Raw genomic sequence first — 11,989 nt, forward strand, 5'->3', positions numbered from 1 at the left:
GGGGGGGGGGGAAATAAAATGTGTTTTTAACGCCATGGAGGCGTGTACCACTGTTCTAACTGGTCACAAATAAAATAAATACAAAACAGGAGGCTTGTGCCACTGTTCCAACTGGTCACAAATAAAATAAATACAAGATGCTTCCCAGGCCATTGCAGCCTTCAGCCTTCATGGTAAATTCATACACATGAGGATACAATGTGCCATCACAGCAAAATGTATCTTATTTTGCTGAGAAATTCTAATTGTATTCTCCTTGATTGTGTAGTATGTTGATGTTAGGTATGGTACCTAAGTCACTTCATACATAATAGTTGTCAATTCGGTTCTGTTAGAGCACCACAGCATCTCATTGTTGTAGTGGAACATTTTCACAGAACAAAACCTCATTTTCAGACCAGAACATACATATGTTCTATTGAGTTATTCAGTCCATTTACTAGATACTTTCAAGCAAAGAATTCACGATTTGTGTTTTTTGAGTACGAGTTGACTGTGGGTGATCTTTTCGGCTCGTCCAGCGCATACGAACCCTCATCCTTCTTCCGCATTCTATAGACGATGAACATCACAACGAGAATGGCACATAGCAGCCCAACGACAGCTCCGCCGATTACAGCTGCAAAAACAAACCAAACCAAAACAGACCAAAATTAACTATTTGTTTATGGTGAACTATACTTTCGAAGTTAGAAGACTTTATACGTTCCCCGCGGCTCATTTTTGGTCCCTATGATTTAATATTGGAGCGCGACCACATAGTGGTCACATAGGGCCAGGAAAGCAACAGGAAGAAAGATGCCAAAACACAATAAAAATTCAAAAACTTTTCAAAAATCATGTTAAGTTATAATGGAAATCCCACGGAGTTATGTACCATCTTGTACCACGCATAAACACAATGATATTTCTCGCTACGCATGTATACCAGCAGGTGCACCAAAGGGGATGGGTCGTGCTTAGCAGATTGCATTTGTCACTCCCATGAATAAAATGTGGTGCACGCTGGTGTATGGCAGTACACTGTGGGAACTCCTTCAGAACACACAACACATATCTCACCGGCGAGGATGCCCGGCTGCGCGAAGAAGGACGCGGCTCGTTCCTCTGGCTTCTGGCTCATGATGTATACGCCCTCATTGCCCGTGCGCTCGTCCTCAGGCCCAAGACCGTTCTCCTCCACTTCAGTTTGAACGCGTGTCCCGCCGGTTCCGCCGCTCAGTGTCAGATCCTGGTTCGAGTTGGAGTTGGAATTGGCGTTTGAGCTGGAGCCGCTCAGGTCTTGCTCAGGGTACACAGGGGCGTTCTCCACATTGGTCTGGAAGAAGCAAATTCCGTTGATTGTCCGAGGCATTGTAACAGCTTTGACGAGACATTCGTAGCCTATTATGTACTCACTTGCGTTCGCGTGGTTTCGTCCAGTCGGTTCCTTTCCGTTAGATCGACGTCGGGGCTCCCCTTGTGCGTCACGTCTGATCCTTCTGCAAAGAGTGAGGCACATTAGTGAGGCAAGAAGGAAGTTAGCCACGCATCGAGCGCTCGGGCTTGCGGCTTTCAGATTGAGCTTTGTTGGGGGTACTCACTCCTTGCGTAGTCCTCGTCGTCGTCCTCCCCGGCCGGACCGCCGCCGGACCCGCTTGCTTCGAGGTCTCCCTTGAAGTCTCCGCGCGGCCCGTCACCAGAGCCGTCGGCCGCGTCGTCCAGGTAGATCTCGTCCTTTAGTTTCCATGACGGAGTACTAGCGCTAGTGCTGCGCGCCTGCGGGAAAAATGGGAATAAGTGAGAAACAGCAAGCTCGGAAGTAGCAGGCCCCATTCGCGTATCCAATAGGTAACATCAACTAAAACCATGTATTATTATTGATTAATGGCAATAGTTTATTCAACTTTCCATCGTCGCAGTCTTAATAATATTCCAAGCGAGAATAAATATCTATCATATATGCCATTATGCTTTCGCTTTCATTTATAGACACAGTTGCTTCAGGACGGAATCCCCTGGGAAACGTCAGGGAGGGCCAGGTCCGGTCGGATGGGACAAGGGAAAAAGTAGAGGGGGGGGGGGGGGGGGGGGTGGACCCCAAGTAAGGGGAGAGGGCAGGTGAACGTTTGCGAAGGGGCGGGTGAGTGCTACACAGCCTGGAGAACCATGATGAAACCATAAAAAATCTCAACCCAGCCCAGAAGGCCCTCCACATCCCCGGGCAACAGGACTATAGCTGCACCCTCAGTCAACATGACCCAGCTACAGTGTACACGGAGGGGAGGCGGTTCGGGGAGGCGAGGGATAAAGGAAGGGTAAGCGGGGGGTGGCAAACGGGGTGGGGGCGCAGCGCGGGCGGGGGGTTGGGGCGAGAGTTAGTGAGGGCGGCAGAGGTAAGAAAGGGGGGAGTGAGGTGCGGGGACGGGGACGAGTTGAGATTAGCGAAAGCTAAGAGACGGGGGCGAGGCCAAAAACATTACTAGACAGGAGGAGACCGCCGCGCCGCCGCAATCCAGAGGCAGCACAAAGAGTAGGGCACGACGCACAGTCACGCTCAACCAAACGGCCCGACGGCGGATGCTGCAGCCCTGCTGCTGCCGAGCGGGATGCTGGGGCACTGGACCCGTGTGGGGCGCAGGCAGCGGGGCAGACCCGGGGGGCGGCCGTGGAGGGGGCGCAATCAATACTCTCCGCCCCCGCCTGCCCCGCCCCGGCTCATGCGCCATCGTCTCTCCAGTGAGCGCGGGGGATGCCAGCGCCAGGGCGCCCTCGGGCACGGGCGGGCACGGATACACACCGAGGGGCCGAACTGTCACACAAGCCGAGGGGGAAGGGGGTGGAGGTGACGGGGCGCTTCAAAGCTTTGGAGATCCGCTCGAGGTAGGGCAGGGGCGGATCCAGCCCCGGCGCACCCCCTACATAAACCAAGGGTCTGCGGAGTTTACAGACATTTCTTTTAACGATAGCACCACATGAAGACGCGCTACGAAAGGACGTGTGGCGTGTGGATTCTCTGAAAGGGGCATACACTCACAAGATAACGAAACTAGGAGGTCGCCGGTAACTGCGTATTGCTCAGGCACGAAAAAAAAATATAAAAAAAATACGGAAATGCGTGCTCTCTCACAATCCCATACAAACGCGCAGGTGGCGTGCCCCACAGGACAGGACATCAGCGAGGCCCTGACTGGGAAGGGTCGAAGTCTGGCAGTCGGGTCCAATGTCGCGCACAAGGTCTTGACGCATTTCGCATATTTCCAGGAGAAACGTCGGAGACTAACCGGGGGTGTGTAGGGGGGGGATGTCTGATGAGAGGGGCCAATAACTCTGGGAATCATGTGTACACACAGGCAAGGGAATCACCGGGAATCAGCGAGAATCAATGAGAATCACGACGGAAACCAACGGAAATCAATGAGAATCACGACGGGAATCAATGGGAATCAACGGGAATCATGTGTACACTTGAATTCGGAGTCATTGCCCCCTCGGTCTTATGGCTTTGCCCCGCATCACCGATTCAGTACCGTGTCCCAGTTGAACACTCTGCTGTTACCTACTCGCACAAACCCACTCCCCGCCGCCCTACTCAAGTTCCATGACCCGGTCACTAGAGACATGAAAACTACAGAGAGAGTCGATCACCCCTCTCAGGGTCCACAGGGAGAGGGGGTGGGGAGGGGCGTGCTGCACCTGGGGCACGGCACGCACCGACGGGCACTATACGGACCAGCGGCGGGTCCGAGCACGCTACGAGGGCCTGACACCGCCCCCACCCCAGGTCAAGCCCGGGCTGGGTCGGAGTCAGGTCGGAGGTGGCTGCCCCATTCGCCCTAGCAGATATACTATATATATGTGTGTGTATGGCCCCACCGGCGTCGGCGCTACCCCGCGAAAGGCTGGAGTAGCGCGAGTAGCGCCAGGGGCAGCGCTGCGCCGCCAGAGGGCGTCGCCAAGCGCAGAGAACCAACCAGCGCCGCCACAGCCTCCACCGATATTCCCCCCCTACGAACTCACAAACTGGTTGTCGTTCGCCGTTTCGTCAACTACAAATATAGGTTTAACTCGACAACTTGTCCAGGGTAAATAAGAGACGGAGTCAGTGCATACGGCCTTGCCTATTCGCAGGCGCCATGCAAACGGACGGGGTAGGCAAGCCAAGTCAAGACAAGCCAAGCGAAAGCCAAGCCAAAGCCAAGCCAAGCCAAGCCTCAAGGGATCGACCAAAAAAAAAAGTCCGTTTATCTTTAAATCATTCTGCAAATTACAGGAGCTCGGCGCCTGTGAGACTCGGGATAGGCCATCCCGCAGTACACGCCTGCACTGCACCCAAAGATTTTGCCTACCCACCAGGCGCCATGAGAGCTAGCATTGCCTATTGCCTGAACTTGGCAATGGCAATGCAAGCTCTCACCCCAAATAGGCCCCAAAGTCAAATGCAGGCAAAAATAATCAGTATATTATACTCAGTGGTGGCGGACAATTGCAATATAACGACACTTGTGCCAAGATTGTGACGGTTTTCCCGCTCACGAGATTAAAGTGAAGGTTGCAGACAAAGTAGAGGACAAAGGCCACAGCATGCGCTATTTTGGTCGATGGAAATTTGACATTGATAAGACGTCGACGAAACGAATCAACGAATTGTTGACATACTAATAAACGTCGACTCATTTCGGTTTGATCATTCATTTCTGACTGGGCGAGTAAACACGACCCGGTAGGAATGTTTAGAAGGGTTCCGGACATACAGTATTATATCAGTGGTTTTTGTTTTAAATGCGCCAAAGCTTCTCCAGCCGCTACTTTAATCTAATTTATAGATCTATTTCCCCTAAAGAGGAAAAATTATCTTCAGGGTTGTCACAGAATCCCAATTTTAAAATTTCCTTATATTTTCCTGAATTCTGACACAGCTCAGTGTCTCTTGAGCGTCAAGGCAATTATCGCACCTACTGAAGCGGCTTTTCCTGACACTTTACCCTAATATCCTGACAGTTTCCTGATTTTCTTGACAACATTTCAAAACCCAGACATTTCCTTGATTATCCTGACGCGTCGCGACCCTGCTTGTCTCCCGGGAGAACGTTGCATAGAAAGATAAAGAGGAAGGAGTTAAGTACAACCCGCCTGGAAAAATCAAAATCCCTTCTTCGGAAAAGTCAAATTCACTCAATGAATTGTGAGGCACTGCCGGGCATTGCAAGCGTAAAATTCATGTATGAGTCCGTGACAGTTGCGAAAAGGACCTTTCCAACAGGAACAGGGGAAAGGGGTGTCTAATTGTTGTTGTTACACTCTAGAGGGTACACAGACCAAATCTTTAGATACAAGGAGCGTTTACTACTGTGTGTACTTGTAGGTACGATTCTGCAGCGCAGCGGCGCGTGGGCACCGACAGGCGCACGACATGGAGAGGGGCGGGGGAGGGGGCACGAAACTAGCAGAGTGGGAAGAAAACGAGGGAAGCAGAAGGGAATGGCCGCGCACGTGTGCCGGGCAAAGAACTACGGCTCTCGACGCAAGACATTTTTAAATTCGAGCACTAAAGCTCGAGATATGGAAGAACACACAGGCGTGAGCGTGCGTGTGTGTATGGAGGGAGGAGGGGGGGGGGGAGGTGGCCCTTGGAATGCGGCAAAGGCATTAAGGACGGCGAGTGGGCGAGCCGAGGCCTCCATATCCGGAGAAGGAAGGGCGCTACAAGGAAACACGTGTATTCAATGGAGGAAATGTCACCCAGCAACACGCCAATAACCCGCTGGCGATAAACATGGCACACGCCCGCCCGCCGCAACACCCAAATGACCAACTACCATACCAGCACGCCCGGCAGACATGCGCCCGGGCAGGGCGGGCGCGCGCATGCACTTTGCAAGAAATCGTCCCTATATAATGAACGGGGCGGCCTTCTCATTTAGCATGTAGAGCAGCGTTGTCAAGGCGCAAAGGAAGCAAGAAAGGCGCTCTCAAAGACGAATACGGTGTAGCAAAGGGCCCGGCACAAATGTGTCGCCAAAGGAGGACCTGGAGTTGCAGAGGTGCGGATAGGGAGGAGGTGGGCGACGTGAGTGGGGCGGGCGAAATGGAAGGAGTGGAGAAGAGAGGAGAGAGAGAGAGAAGCGGCGAAGGATAGGGTGAGGGGTGAAGGGCAGGGGGGGGGGAGATACAAGAGGAAAGGTGAAGGGCGGGGAGAGGAGTGGAGGAGTTGGTTAGGAGGCGTGTAGCTGCGTGGAGCTGCGCCGAGCTGCGCGGAGCTCCTCACCTCGATGCACCAGACCGGCCCGCCCACACGCTTCCGTACGGAGCCACGCCACGCCGCGCCACATCACGTCACGCTACGCCCCACCTAGCCCGCCCCGCCCCGCCGCACGCACAGTCCCAGATATACAACTACTACTATCGGCAAACCTGACGACTGAACTCGAAAATGATAACACAGATGAAGCTTCCCACGGGCCAACCGGAGGCTGAAAGATCGGGGGGCGGATCCAGAGTCTTGGGAGGACAAGGCAAGGAGCCAGCACCATTTTTAAATTGAGTTGTTTAGTTTCTCGACCCAAAAGAACGACGCTATCTACATCACCAAAATCAGAATCATGTGTCTCCATACCACTCAGTAAGAGACACCACTAAACTATTAGTGTAAGCGAGGGGCCCTCAAACTCCGGCTCTAAGCCGTACATTTTACTGGATATAAACTGTACCGCCTGAACGGGCGGGCACCACAACGAAAAAAAAAAAAGAATAAGTTGTCACAACTAATAAATTAGCCGAGGGGGCAATAACTCCCTTTTGATGTGTACACATGATTCTCGAAATCCTTAAGTCCCAGTGACTCCCGTCCACTTATGTTCATTTCCTAGGTTTTCAAGTGGTAGAAAACGCTTATTTCGACTAATTTGTTCGAGTTCCATTAGTTTCCCGCTTATTTTAGGCGATTTCTGTTGATTTTTATAAGTTTTTATCCTGATGATTCCCAGGCAGGTGTACACATGATTCCCGGAGTTATTGCTCCCTCGAAATTAGCTAATTTTGGGATAGACAAGAAATTCGCTGTGGCAGCTAACAGTTGGTTGCCACAGACAAGAGTTCGTTGCCACAGCGAAGCTGTCGCTGCAGGAGCCAATCGGTTCGCTCTGACAGCGAAACACCCAATTAGTTGTCAGAAAGAACCGATTGGCTCCTGCAGCGACAGCTTCGCTGTAACAACTGACTCTTGTCTGTGGCAACCAACTAATGGATGCCACAGCGAAATTGAGATTAGCGACCCTAAAATTAGCTAATTTGTTAGTTGTGAGGACTAATTCTTTTTTTCCGTGATGCAACCCTCACCACGGCCCTGTTTTAAGGGCCAAGTTCTGGATTGAAGGAGAAAGGCTGGCCCGGGCGAGCATGCAACCCACCCGCGCGACAGCATCCGGTAGAGAGTGAAACCACAAAAATTACGGCTTAGAACAGCCACGTTCGGATTATATATATATATCACCTGAGGTGACTCAAAGAGAGCGATGCCTGGGGGAGAATTAGGGGAGGAGGCAAGTCCCTCCCCTCCCCCCAAATCAACGCCTGGGGTGTCTTCAAGGGACGTTACGATTTCACTGTAGGACTCTAGCTACAGCGAGCTACAGGCTGCCGGCAGCAGAATCCGGCAGGGTGAATAGTTTGAAAAGGCTTGCAAACAGTCCTGCCCATAAAGTTAAGCAAAAATCCACCGGCGGTGTCAACGCCTGCCTACTAGGCGACCCTCCAAACCCGCCTTCGCCCCTGAGCGCGTGAGCAGATGTAGCCCAGTAGGCAAGTTGCACTGTACACATGTATTCGGTAGATTTTTGCCAGACTTTCTGACAGCACCGCAACCAATCACACTCCTAAAACTATAGGAAAGCACCAAACAGCTTGAGACAAGCAGTATCAGCTGAGGCAAATGTCCTCACCTCATGACTTCTCTCAGGATTGCCTACAGAGAGGGATAAGGGAACAACAGGGAGGCTGGTAGGGAATCAGGAAGCAAATGTTTTGTTACGATGGGATGCACAAACAGAAGCAAAGGGCTCTGTGAAAAAGGGACAAAGGCAAGGCATTACTCAATAAAGCTTGAAGGGAGGTGAACAAAGGGAAATAGTAGAAGCAAACAACTACTAACATGTATTAGCTAGAAGTATAGGGCCGAATGTAAAATGGATTACTGGTACGCAGGATCTCTACTACTTACTCATCAAGTGCATTTTCACACATTTCATCTTAGATCAACTAAATAATCCTTCAGCTAAGTTAACTTATTATGGTACTATAAAAATGGACTTAACATGGCAAACCAAGGTATTAACTCATAACAGGGCAAAGAGAGATTTTATAAGTTAGTGTAATATAATAATGATTTTGCTGTCGATAGTCATTTCAAATTGCATGTGTAAACCATGACAACCAGAAAAAGGGGAAATTATTTCATGTCCTAAAAACAAAGGCAGTTAAATACAACCCTTGAGGCATTTAAACATAATGATGAGTAGGTTTCAAACAAAAAATACAACACGCAAAATGCTCTGAGGATCACTTTGAAAGTTACACAGACAACAAGGTGATAAAGGTTCTAAAACAAAGAGACAAGAATGTTATGAAAACAAACAAGGTGTAACATTATCAAAAGGCAGGTAAAGAAAAACAAAACTTACATTAAATTTAAAGCAGAAGTTCAGGACAGAAATTTTCTAAAAACAACAAATCAAGCAAGCGGGTCAGGTCGCCACGTGAGGTTATGTTTGACTGAGATTTGAGGACTGAGATCTGTATCCTAATAATTGATAATAAAACATGTTCTTCCACTCCCCCAGACAGTTTTCGCTGAAAAATGAATTCATACGTTTGTAATTTCATTTTAGAAATTATTGAGTGGGAAGGACCACCCGCACCTGGTATTTACATCGAGTATTTAAGCACTAAGGATAGCAGCAATCGACTAAAGGTTGTGTTGTCTTCAGAGTTCAATTGAAAGAGTTGGTGACGAAGGACACAGTTGTACATAAAGACCAAAGAAAAGGGACAAATGATCAAGAAAAGTATTGTCGGCTGGATTTGTGTTTATTTTGGGCTTACCTCTTGAGCGGCAGTGTATCCCACCAGCAGGGCGGCTAGCAGGAGAGGGGATATCCGAAAATGCATCACAACACTGTTTTGAGTCGATGTTAATCGACTTTAGAACTTGTTCACACAAAATCGTCACTTTTGTCAACCTTCTTGCTAAACATATACACATCCACTCACACACACGCATACACACACACACTAATCAATGAGCTCCATGGGACATGGGCAGGACTACTTTCATGGCTCCTGCTCCTCTGACGTAAGCGAGGCCCCGGAGCGGCGGAGCGAACGGAGTGGACCTCGCACGGCTACGGCCAGCGGCGGACTGAAGAAACTTGGGGCGGGGAGGGAGGTGGGGTGAGGAAGGCGAAGGGGGAGCTCCGGCATCAACAGCATTGCCAACCAAACAAGGAAAACTTTTAGATGAAACCATTTGTAAATTCGAGTAATCTAGCAATACAGAAATATAAAAAAATTATTTCAATATGCTTTTTTTAACAAAACTATCCTCCGACTATATTTTTGTGAATTTGAGTACACATTGTGTCATCACGAACAATGTGCACGTTGCCGCACGTTATCGATTAGAAGAGAAGTAAACGAACACCCGATCCAGCCCGATCCACACAAAGCAGAAGAAACTTGAGACGGCAGACGGCATTCAATCGGTTAACTCTTTATGTCTTCAACACCTACAGCTAGAGCAAAAATAATGGTTTTGCGTGTCTTTTGGGCTTTATTTGTTCAGGGAGATCCGACGCTTTTCGTTTGTTGTAAGACAATATGGTGAGTTTCAACAATAATTAATTTAACCCGAGAAATCTTCCATCATTCTTGTCCAAAGCACTGTCCTAAAGCAGACAACAAGTGATTTAATCACACATAGTTTGACAGGGCAAAATCATTGGCATTCTCTTATTATATTTTTTTATGAAGATGAGACACAAGGTGGATGAAACTAAACTGCTCATTATTATATTAAGCTCTCCCTAGTGACAAATATTTTTGTTATGAAATGTCAAAATAAGGTACCTCTGGAGGAAATTTGTGTCATTTTGACTTTGCGATAACATCATTATGATTGAAATTTTCATGTTTTGTAATGCATTGCTGATGCACAATAGTATCTGCTTGGGTCAGTTCTTTGGCTATTACAATCTGTGTATAAAGTTTGATGTTATTTGAAATGTGTTCATTCTTTAAATTTAAAATAAAAGTCTTTGATCTATTTTTACAGATTTTGATGCCACGTCGTTTACTGATAATTCCTCACCAATGATTGATGTCTCCATACTAACATGGCCTTTCCCATTCGTTGGTGCTGGATATGGCTGAAACGGAACTGGATTGTTTCTATCTTATCTCTCATATTGTTGACTTTACTTTTCAGTATTTTTAGCCTTAGATGGTCAGATGTAGATGCCAGGGTAGGAAACCTTAAACCTTCCCTAAATGAATTGACAGTTTCACGATTATCTTTAAACCATGGCATGAAGCAGTTGAATAGGGTTTCAACTAATCAAAGCGTTAATGTAGGGGAAATTCGTGCCAAAATGTTAAGAGAAAAGATCCAGAGAATAGCTCAAAAAGTCAACAAACCTCAAACACTTGATAATGTGAATAAACTAGAGCCTAATCTCCATGTCCATGCATTTTACTATGCATGGTATGGTAATGTAGCGGTTGATGGGAATTGGAGCCACTGGAACCACCTGTACCTCACTAATTGGAAAAAAGAAGATAAGAAAGTTTATCCTACTGGCAGACACAAGCCTCCTGATGACATTGGAGCAAACTTCTATCCACTGTTAGGATGCTACAGCTCTCGGGATCCAAAAATCATTGATGAACATATGCGCTTAATGCATCAAGCAGGAATTGGTAGAAAACTTTTTCTTTTATTCTCTAAATACTTCAGATATTACATGACATTAACTCAGAGCTTATGAATCTGTCACAGGAGTAGTTGTACTGTCTTGGTACCCAGAGGGAATGACTGATTCTCCTGAGGACATTCTTCCTCTTGTACTAGATGCTGCTCATCGTTACAAATTAAAGGTGGCACCCCACATTGAGCCTTACATGAATCGTAATCCTATCAACCTTCATCAACATATTAGTCACCTTATTCTCAAGTATACTATAATTGGATTGATTTCTGCAGTAGTATTAAAAGTGCATCAATTTTTAAAATTTCCTTTGTTTTATCTAGGTATGGAAATCATCCAGCTTTGTACAGGATGCGCCGTTTACATCAGAGACCAGACGCAAGAGAACTACCAGTTTTTTACATTTATGACTCTTATTTAACTCCAGCACCAGCTTGGCGTGAGCTTTTAAGTGCTAAGGGAAATCTAAGCATTCGAGGGACCCATCTTGATGCTGTGTTTCTGGGTCTCCTGGTAGAAATGCAACATCGCTATGATATAAAGAAGGCTCATTTTGATGGTAAGTACTGTGAAGCCATGTTTTTCTTCTGATTGTACCCTATTGGTTCCTTACTAAAAGCATTTCTTTGTAGGTTTCTATACTTACTTTGCTACTAATGGATTCACATATGGATCAACTTGGAAAAACTGGCGTAGTCTGAGTAAATTTGCGCATCAAAACGGCCTAATATTTGTACCATCTGTTGGCCCTGGTTACATTGACACTCAGGTATCATATTTGACTATCAAGTATATGCCTTTCAGTAGCCTTTATCTCTGTAAGTAATTATTATCATATTTCTCATTTTCAGGTGAGACCATGGAACAACGCAAATGCAAGACATCGAAGACATGGAAAATATTATGAGGTGGCATGGCGTAGTGCCCTATCAGCACCCGCTGACTTTATATCCATAACGTCATTCAATGAATGGCATGAAGGAACCCAAATAGAGCCTGCAGTGCCTCACCAAACAGAAATGTTCACTTAC

General features: G+C 47.5%; 2 protein-coding genes across 3 annotated transcripts in view; one reads left to right on the forward strand and one right to left on the reverse strand.

The window, feature by feature from the left end:
- Positions 1-18: 18 nt before the first annotated feature.
- Positions 19-9,413, reverse strand: LOC113211214 (syndecan). 2 transcript variants are annotated; one of them, XM_026429522.2, is made up of 5 exons: positions 9,079-9,413; positions 1,584-1,758; positions 1,399-1,481; positions 1,063-1,318; positions 19-619 (listed from the first exon to the last, which is right to left on the reverse strand). In XM_026429522.2, exons 1-5 carry the CDS (start codon positions 9,142-9,144, stop codon positions 450-452), a joined length of 750 nt encoding a protein of 249 aa, XP_026285307.1. In that variant the 5' UTR covers positions 9,145-9,413; the 3' UTR covers positions 19-449. The 2 variants fall into 2 exon arrangements, with proteins under 2 accessions (XP_026285307.1, XP_052120709.1); XM_052264749.1 differs by lacking the exon at positions 9,079-9,413 and adding an exon at positions 2,463-2,723.
- Positions 9,414-9,657: 244 nt separating this feature from the next.
- The window catches only part of LOC113211220 (glycoprotein endo-alpha-1,2-mannosidase), an 11,558-nt gene continuing 9,226 nt past the window's right edge, over positions 9,658-11,989 (forward strand). Inside the window, exons 1-6 of the mRNA XM_052264809.1 lie at positions 9,658-9,855; positions 10,307-10,950; positions 11,030-11,204; positions 11,282-11,517; positions 11,591-11,727; positions 11,810-11,954. Of these exons, the coding sequence (XP_052120769.1) occupies positions 10,368-10,950; positions 11,030-11,204; positions 11,282-11,517; positions 11,591-11,727; positions 11,810-11,954 (1,276 nt within the window). The 5' untranslated portion in view covers positions 9,658-9,855; positions 10,307-10,367. The remainder of the gene's footprint in view (positions 9,856-10,306; positions 10,951-11,029; positions 11,205-11,281; positions 11,518-11,590; positions 11,728-11,809; positions 11,955-11,989) is intronic.

This window comes from Frankliniella occidentalis, unplaced genomic scaffold (genome assembly GCF_000697945.3).
Source record: "Frankliniella occidentalis isolate FOCC.00 unplaced genomic scaffold, Focc_3.1 Scaffold21, whole genome shotgun sequence".
Classification (NCBI taxonomy): Eukaryota; Metazoa; Arthropoda; class Insecta; order Thysanoptera; family Thripidae; genus Frankliniella; species Frankliniella occidentalis.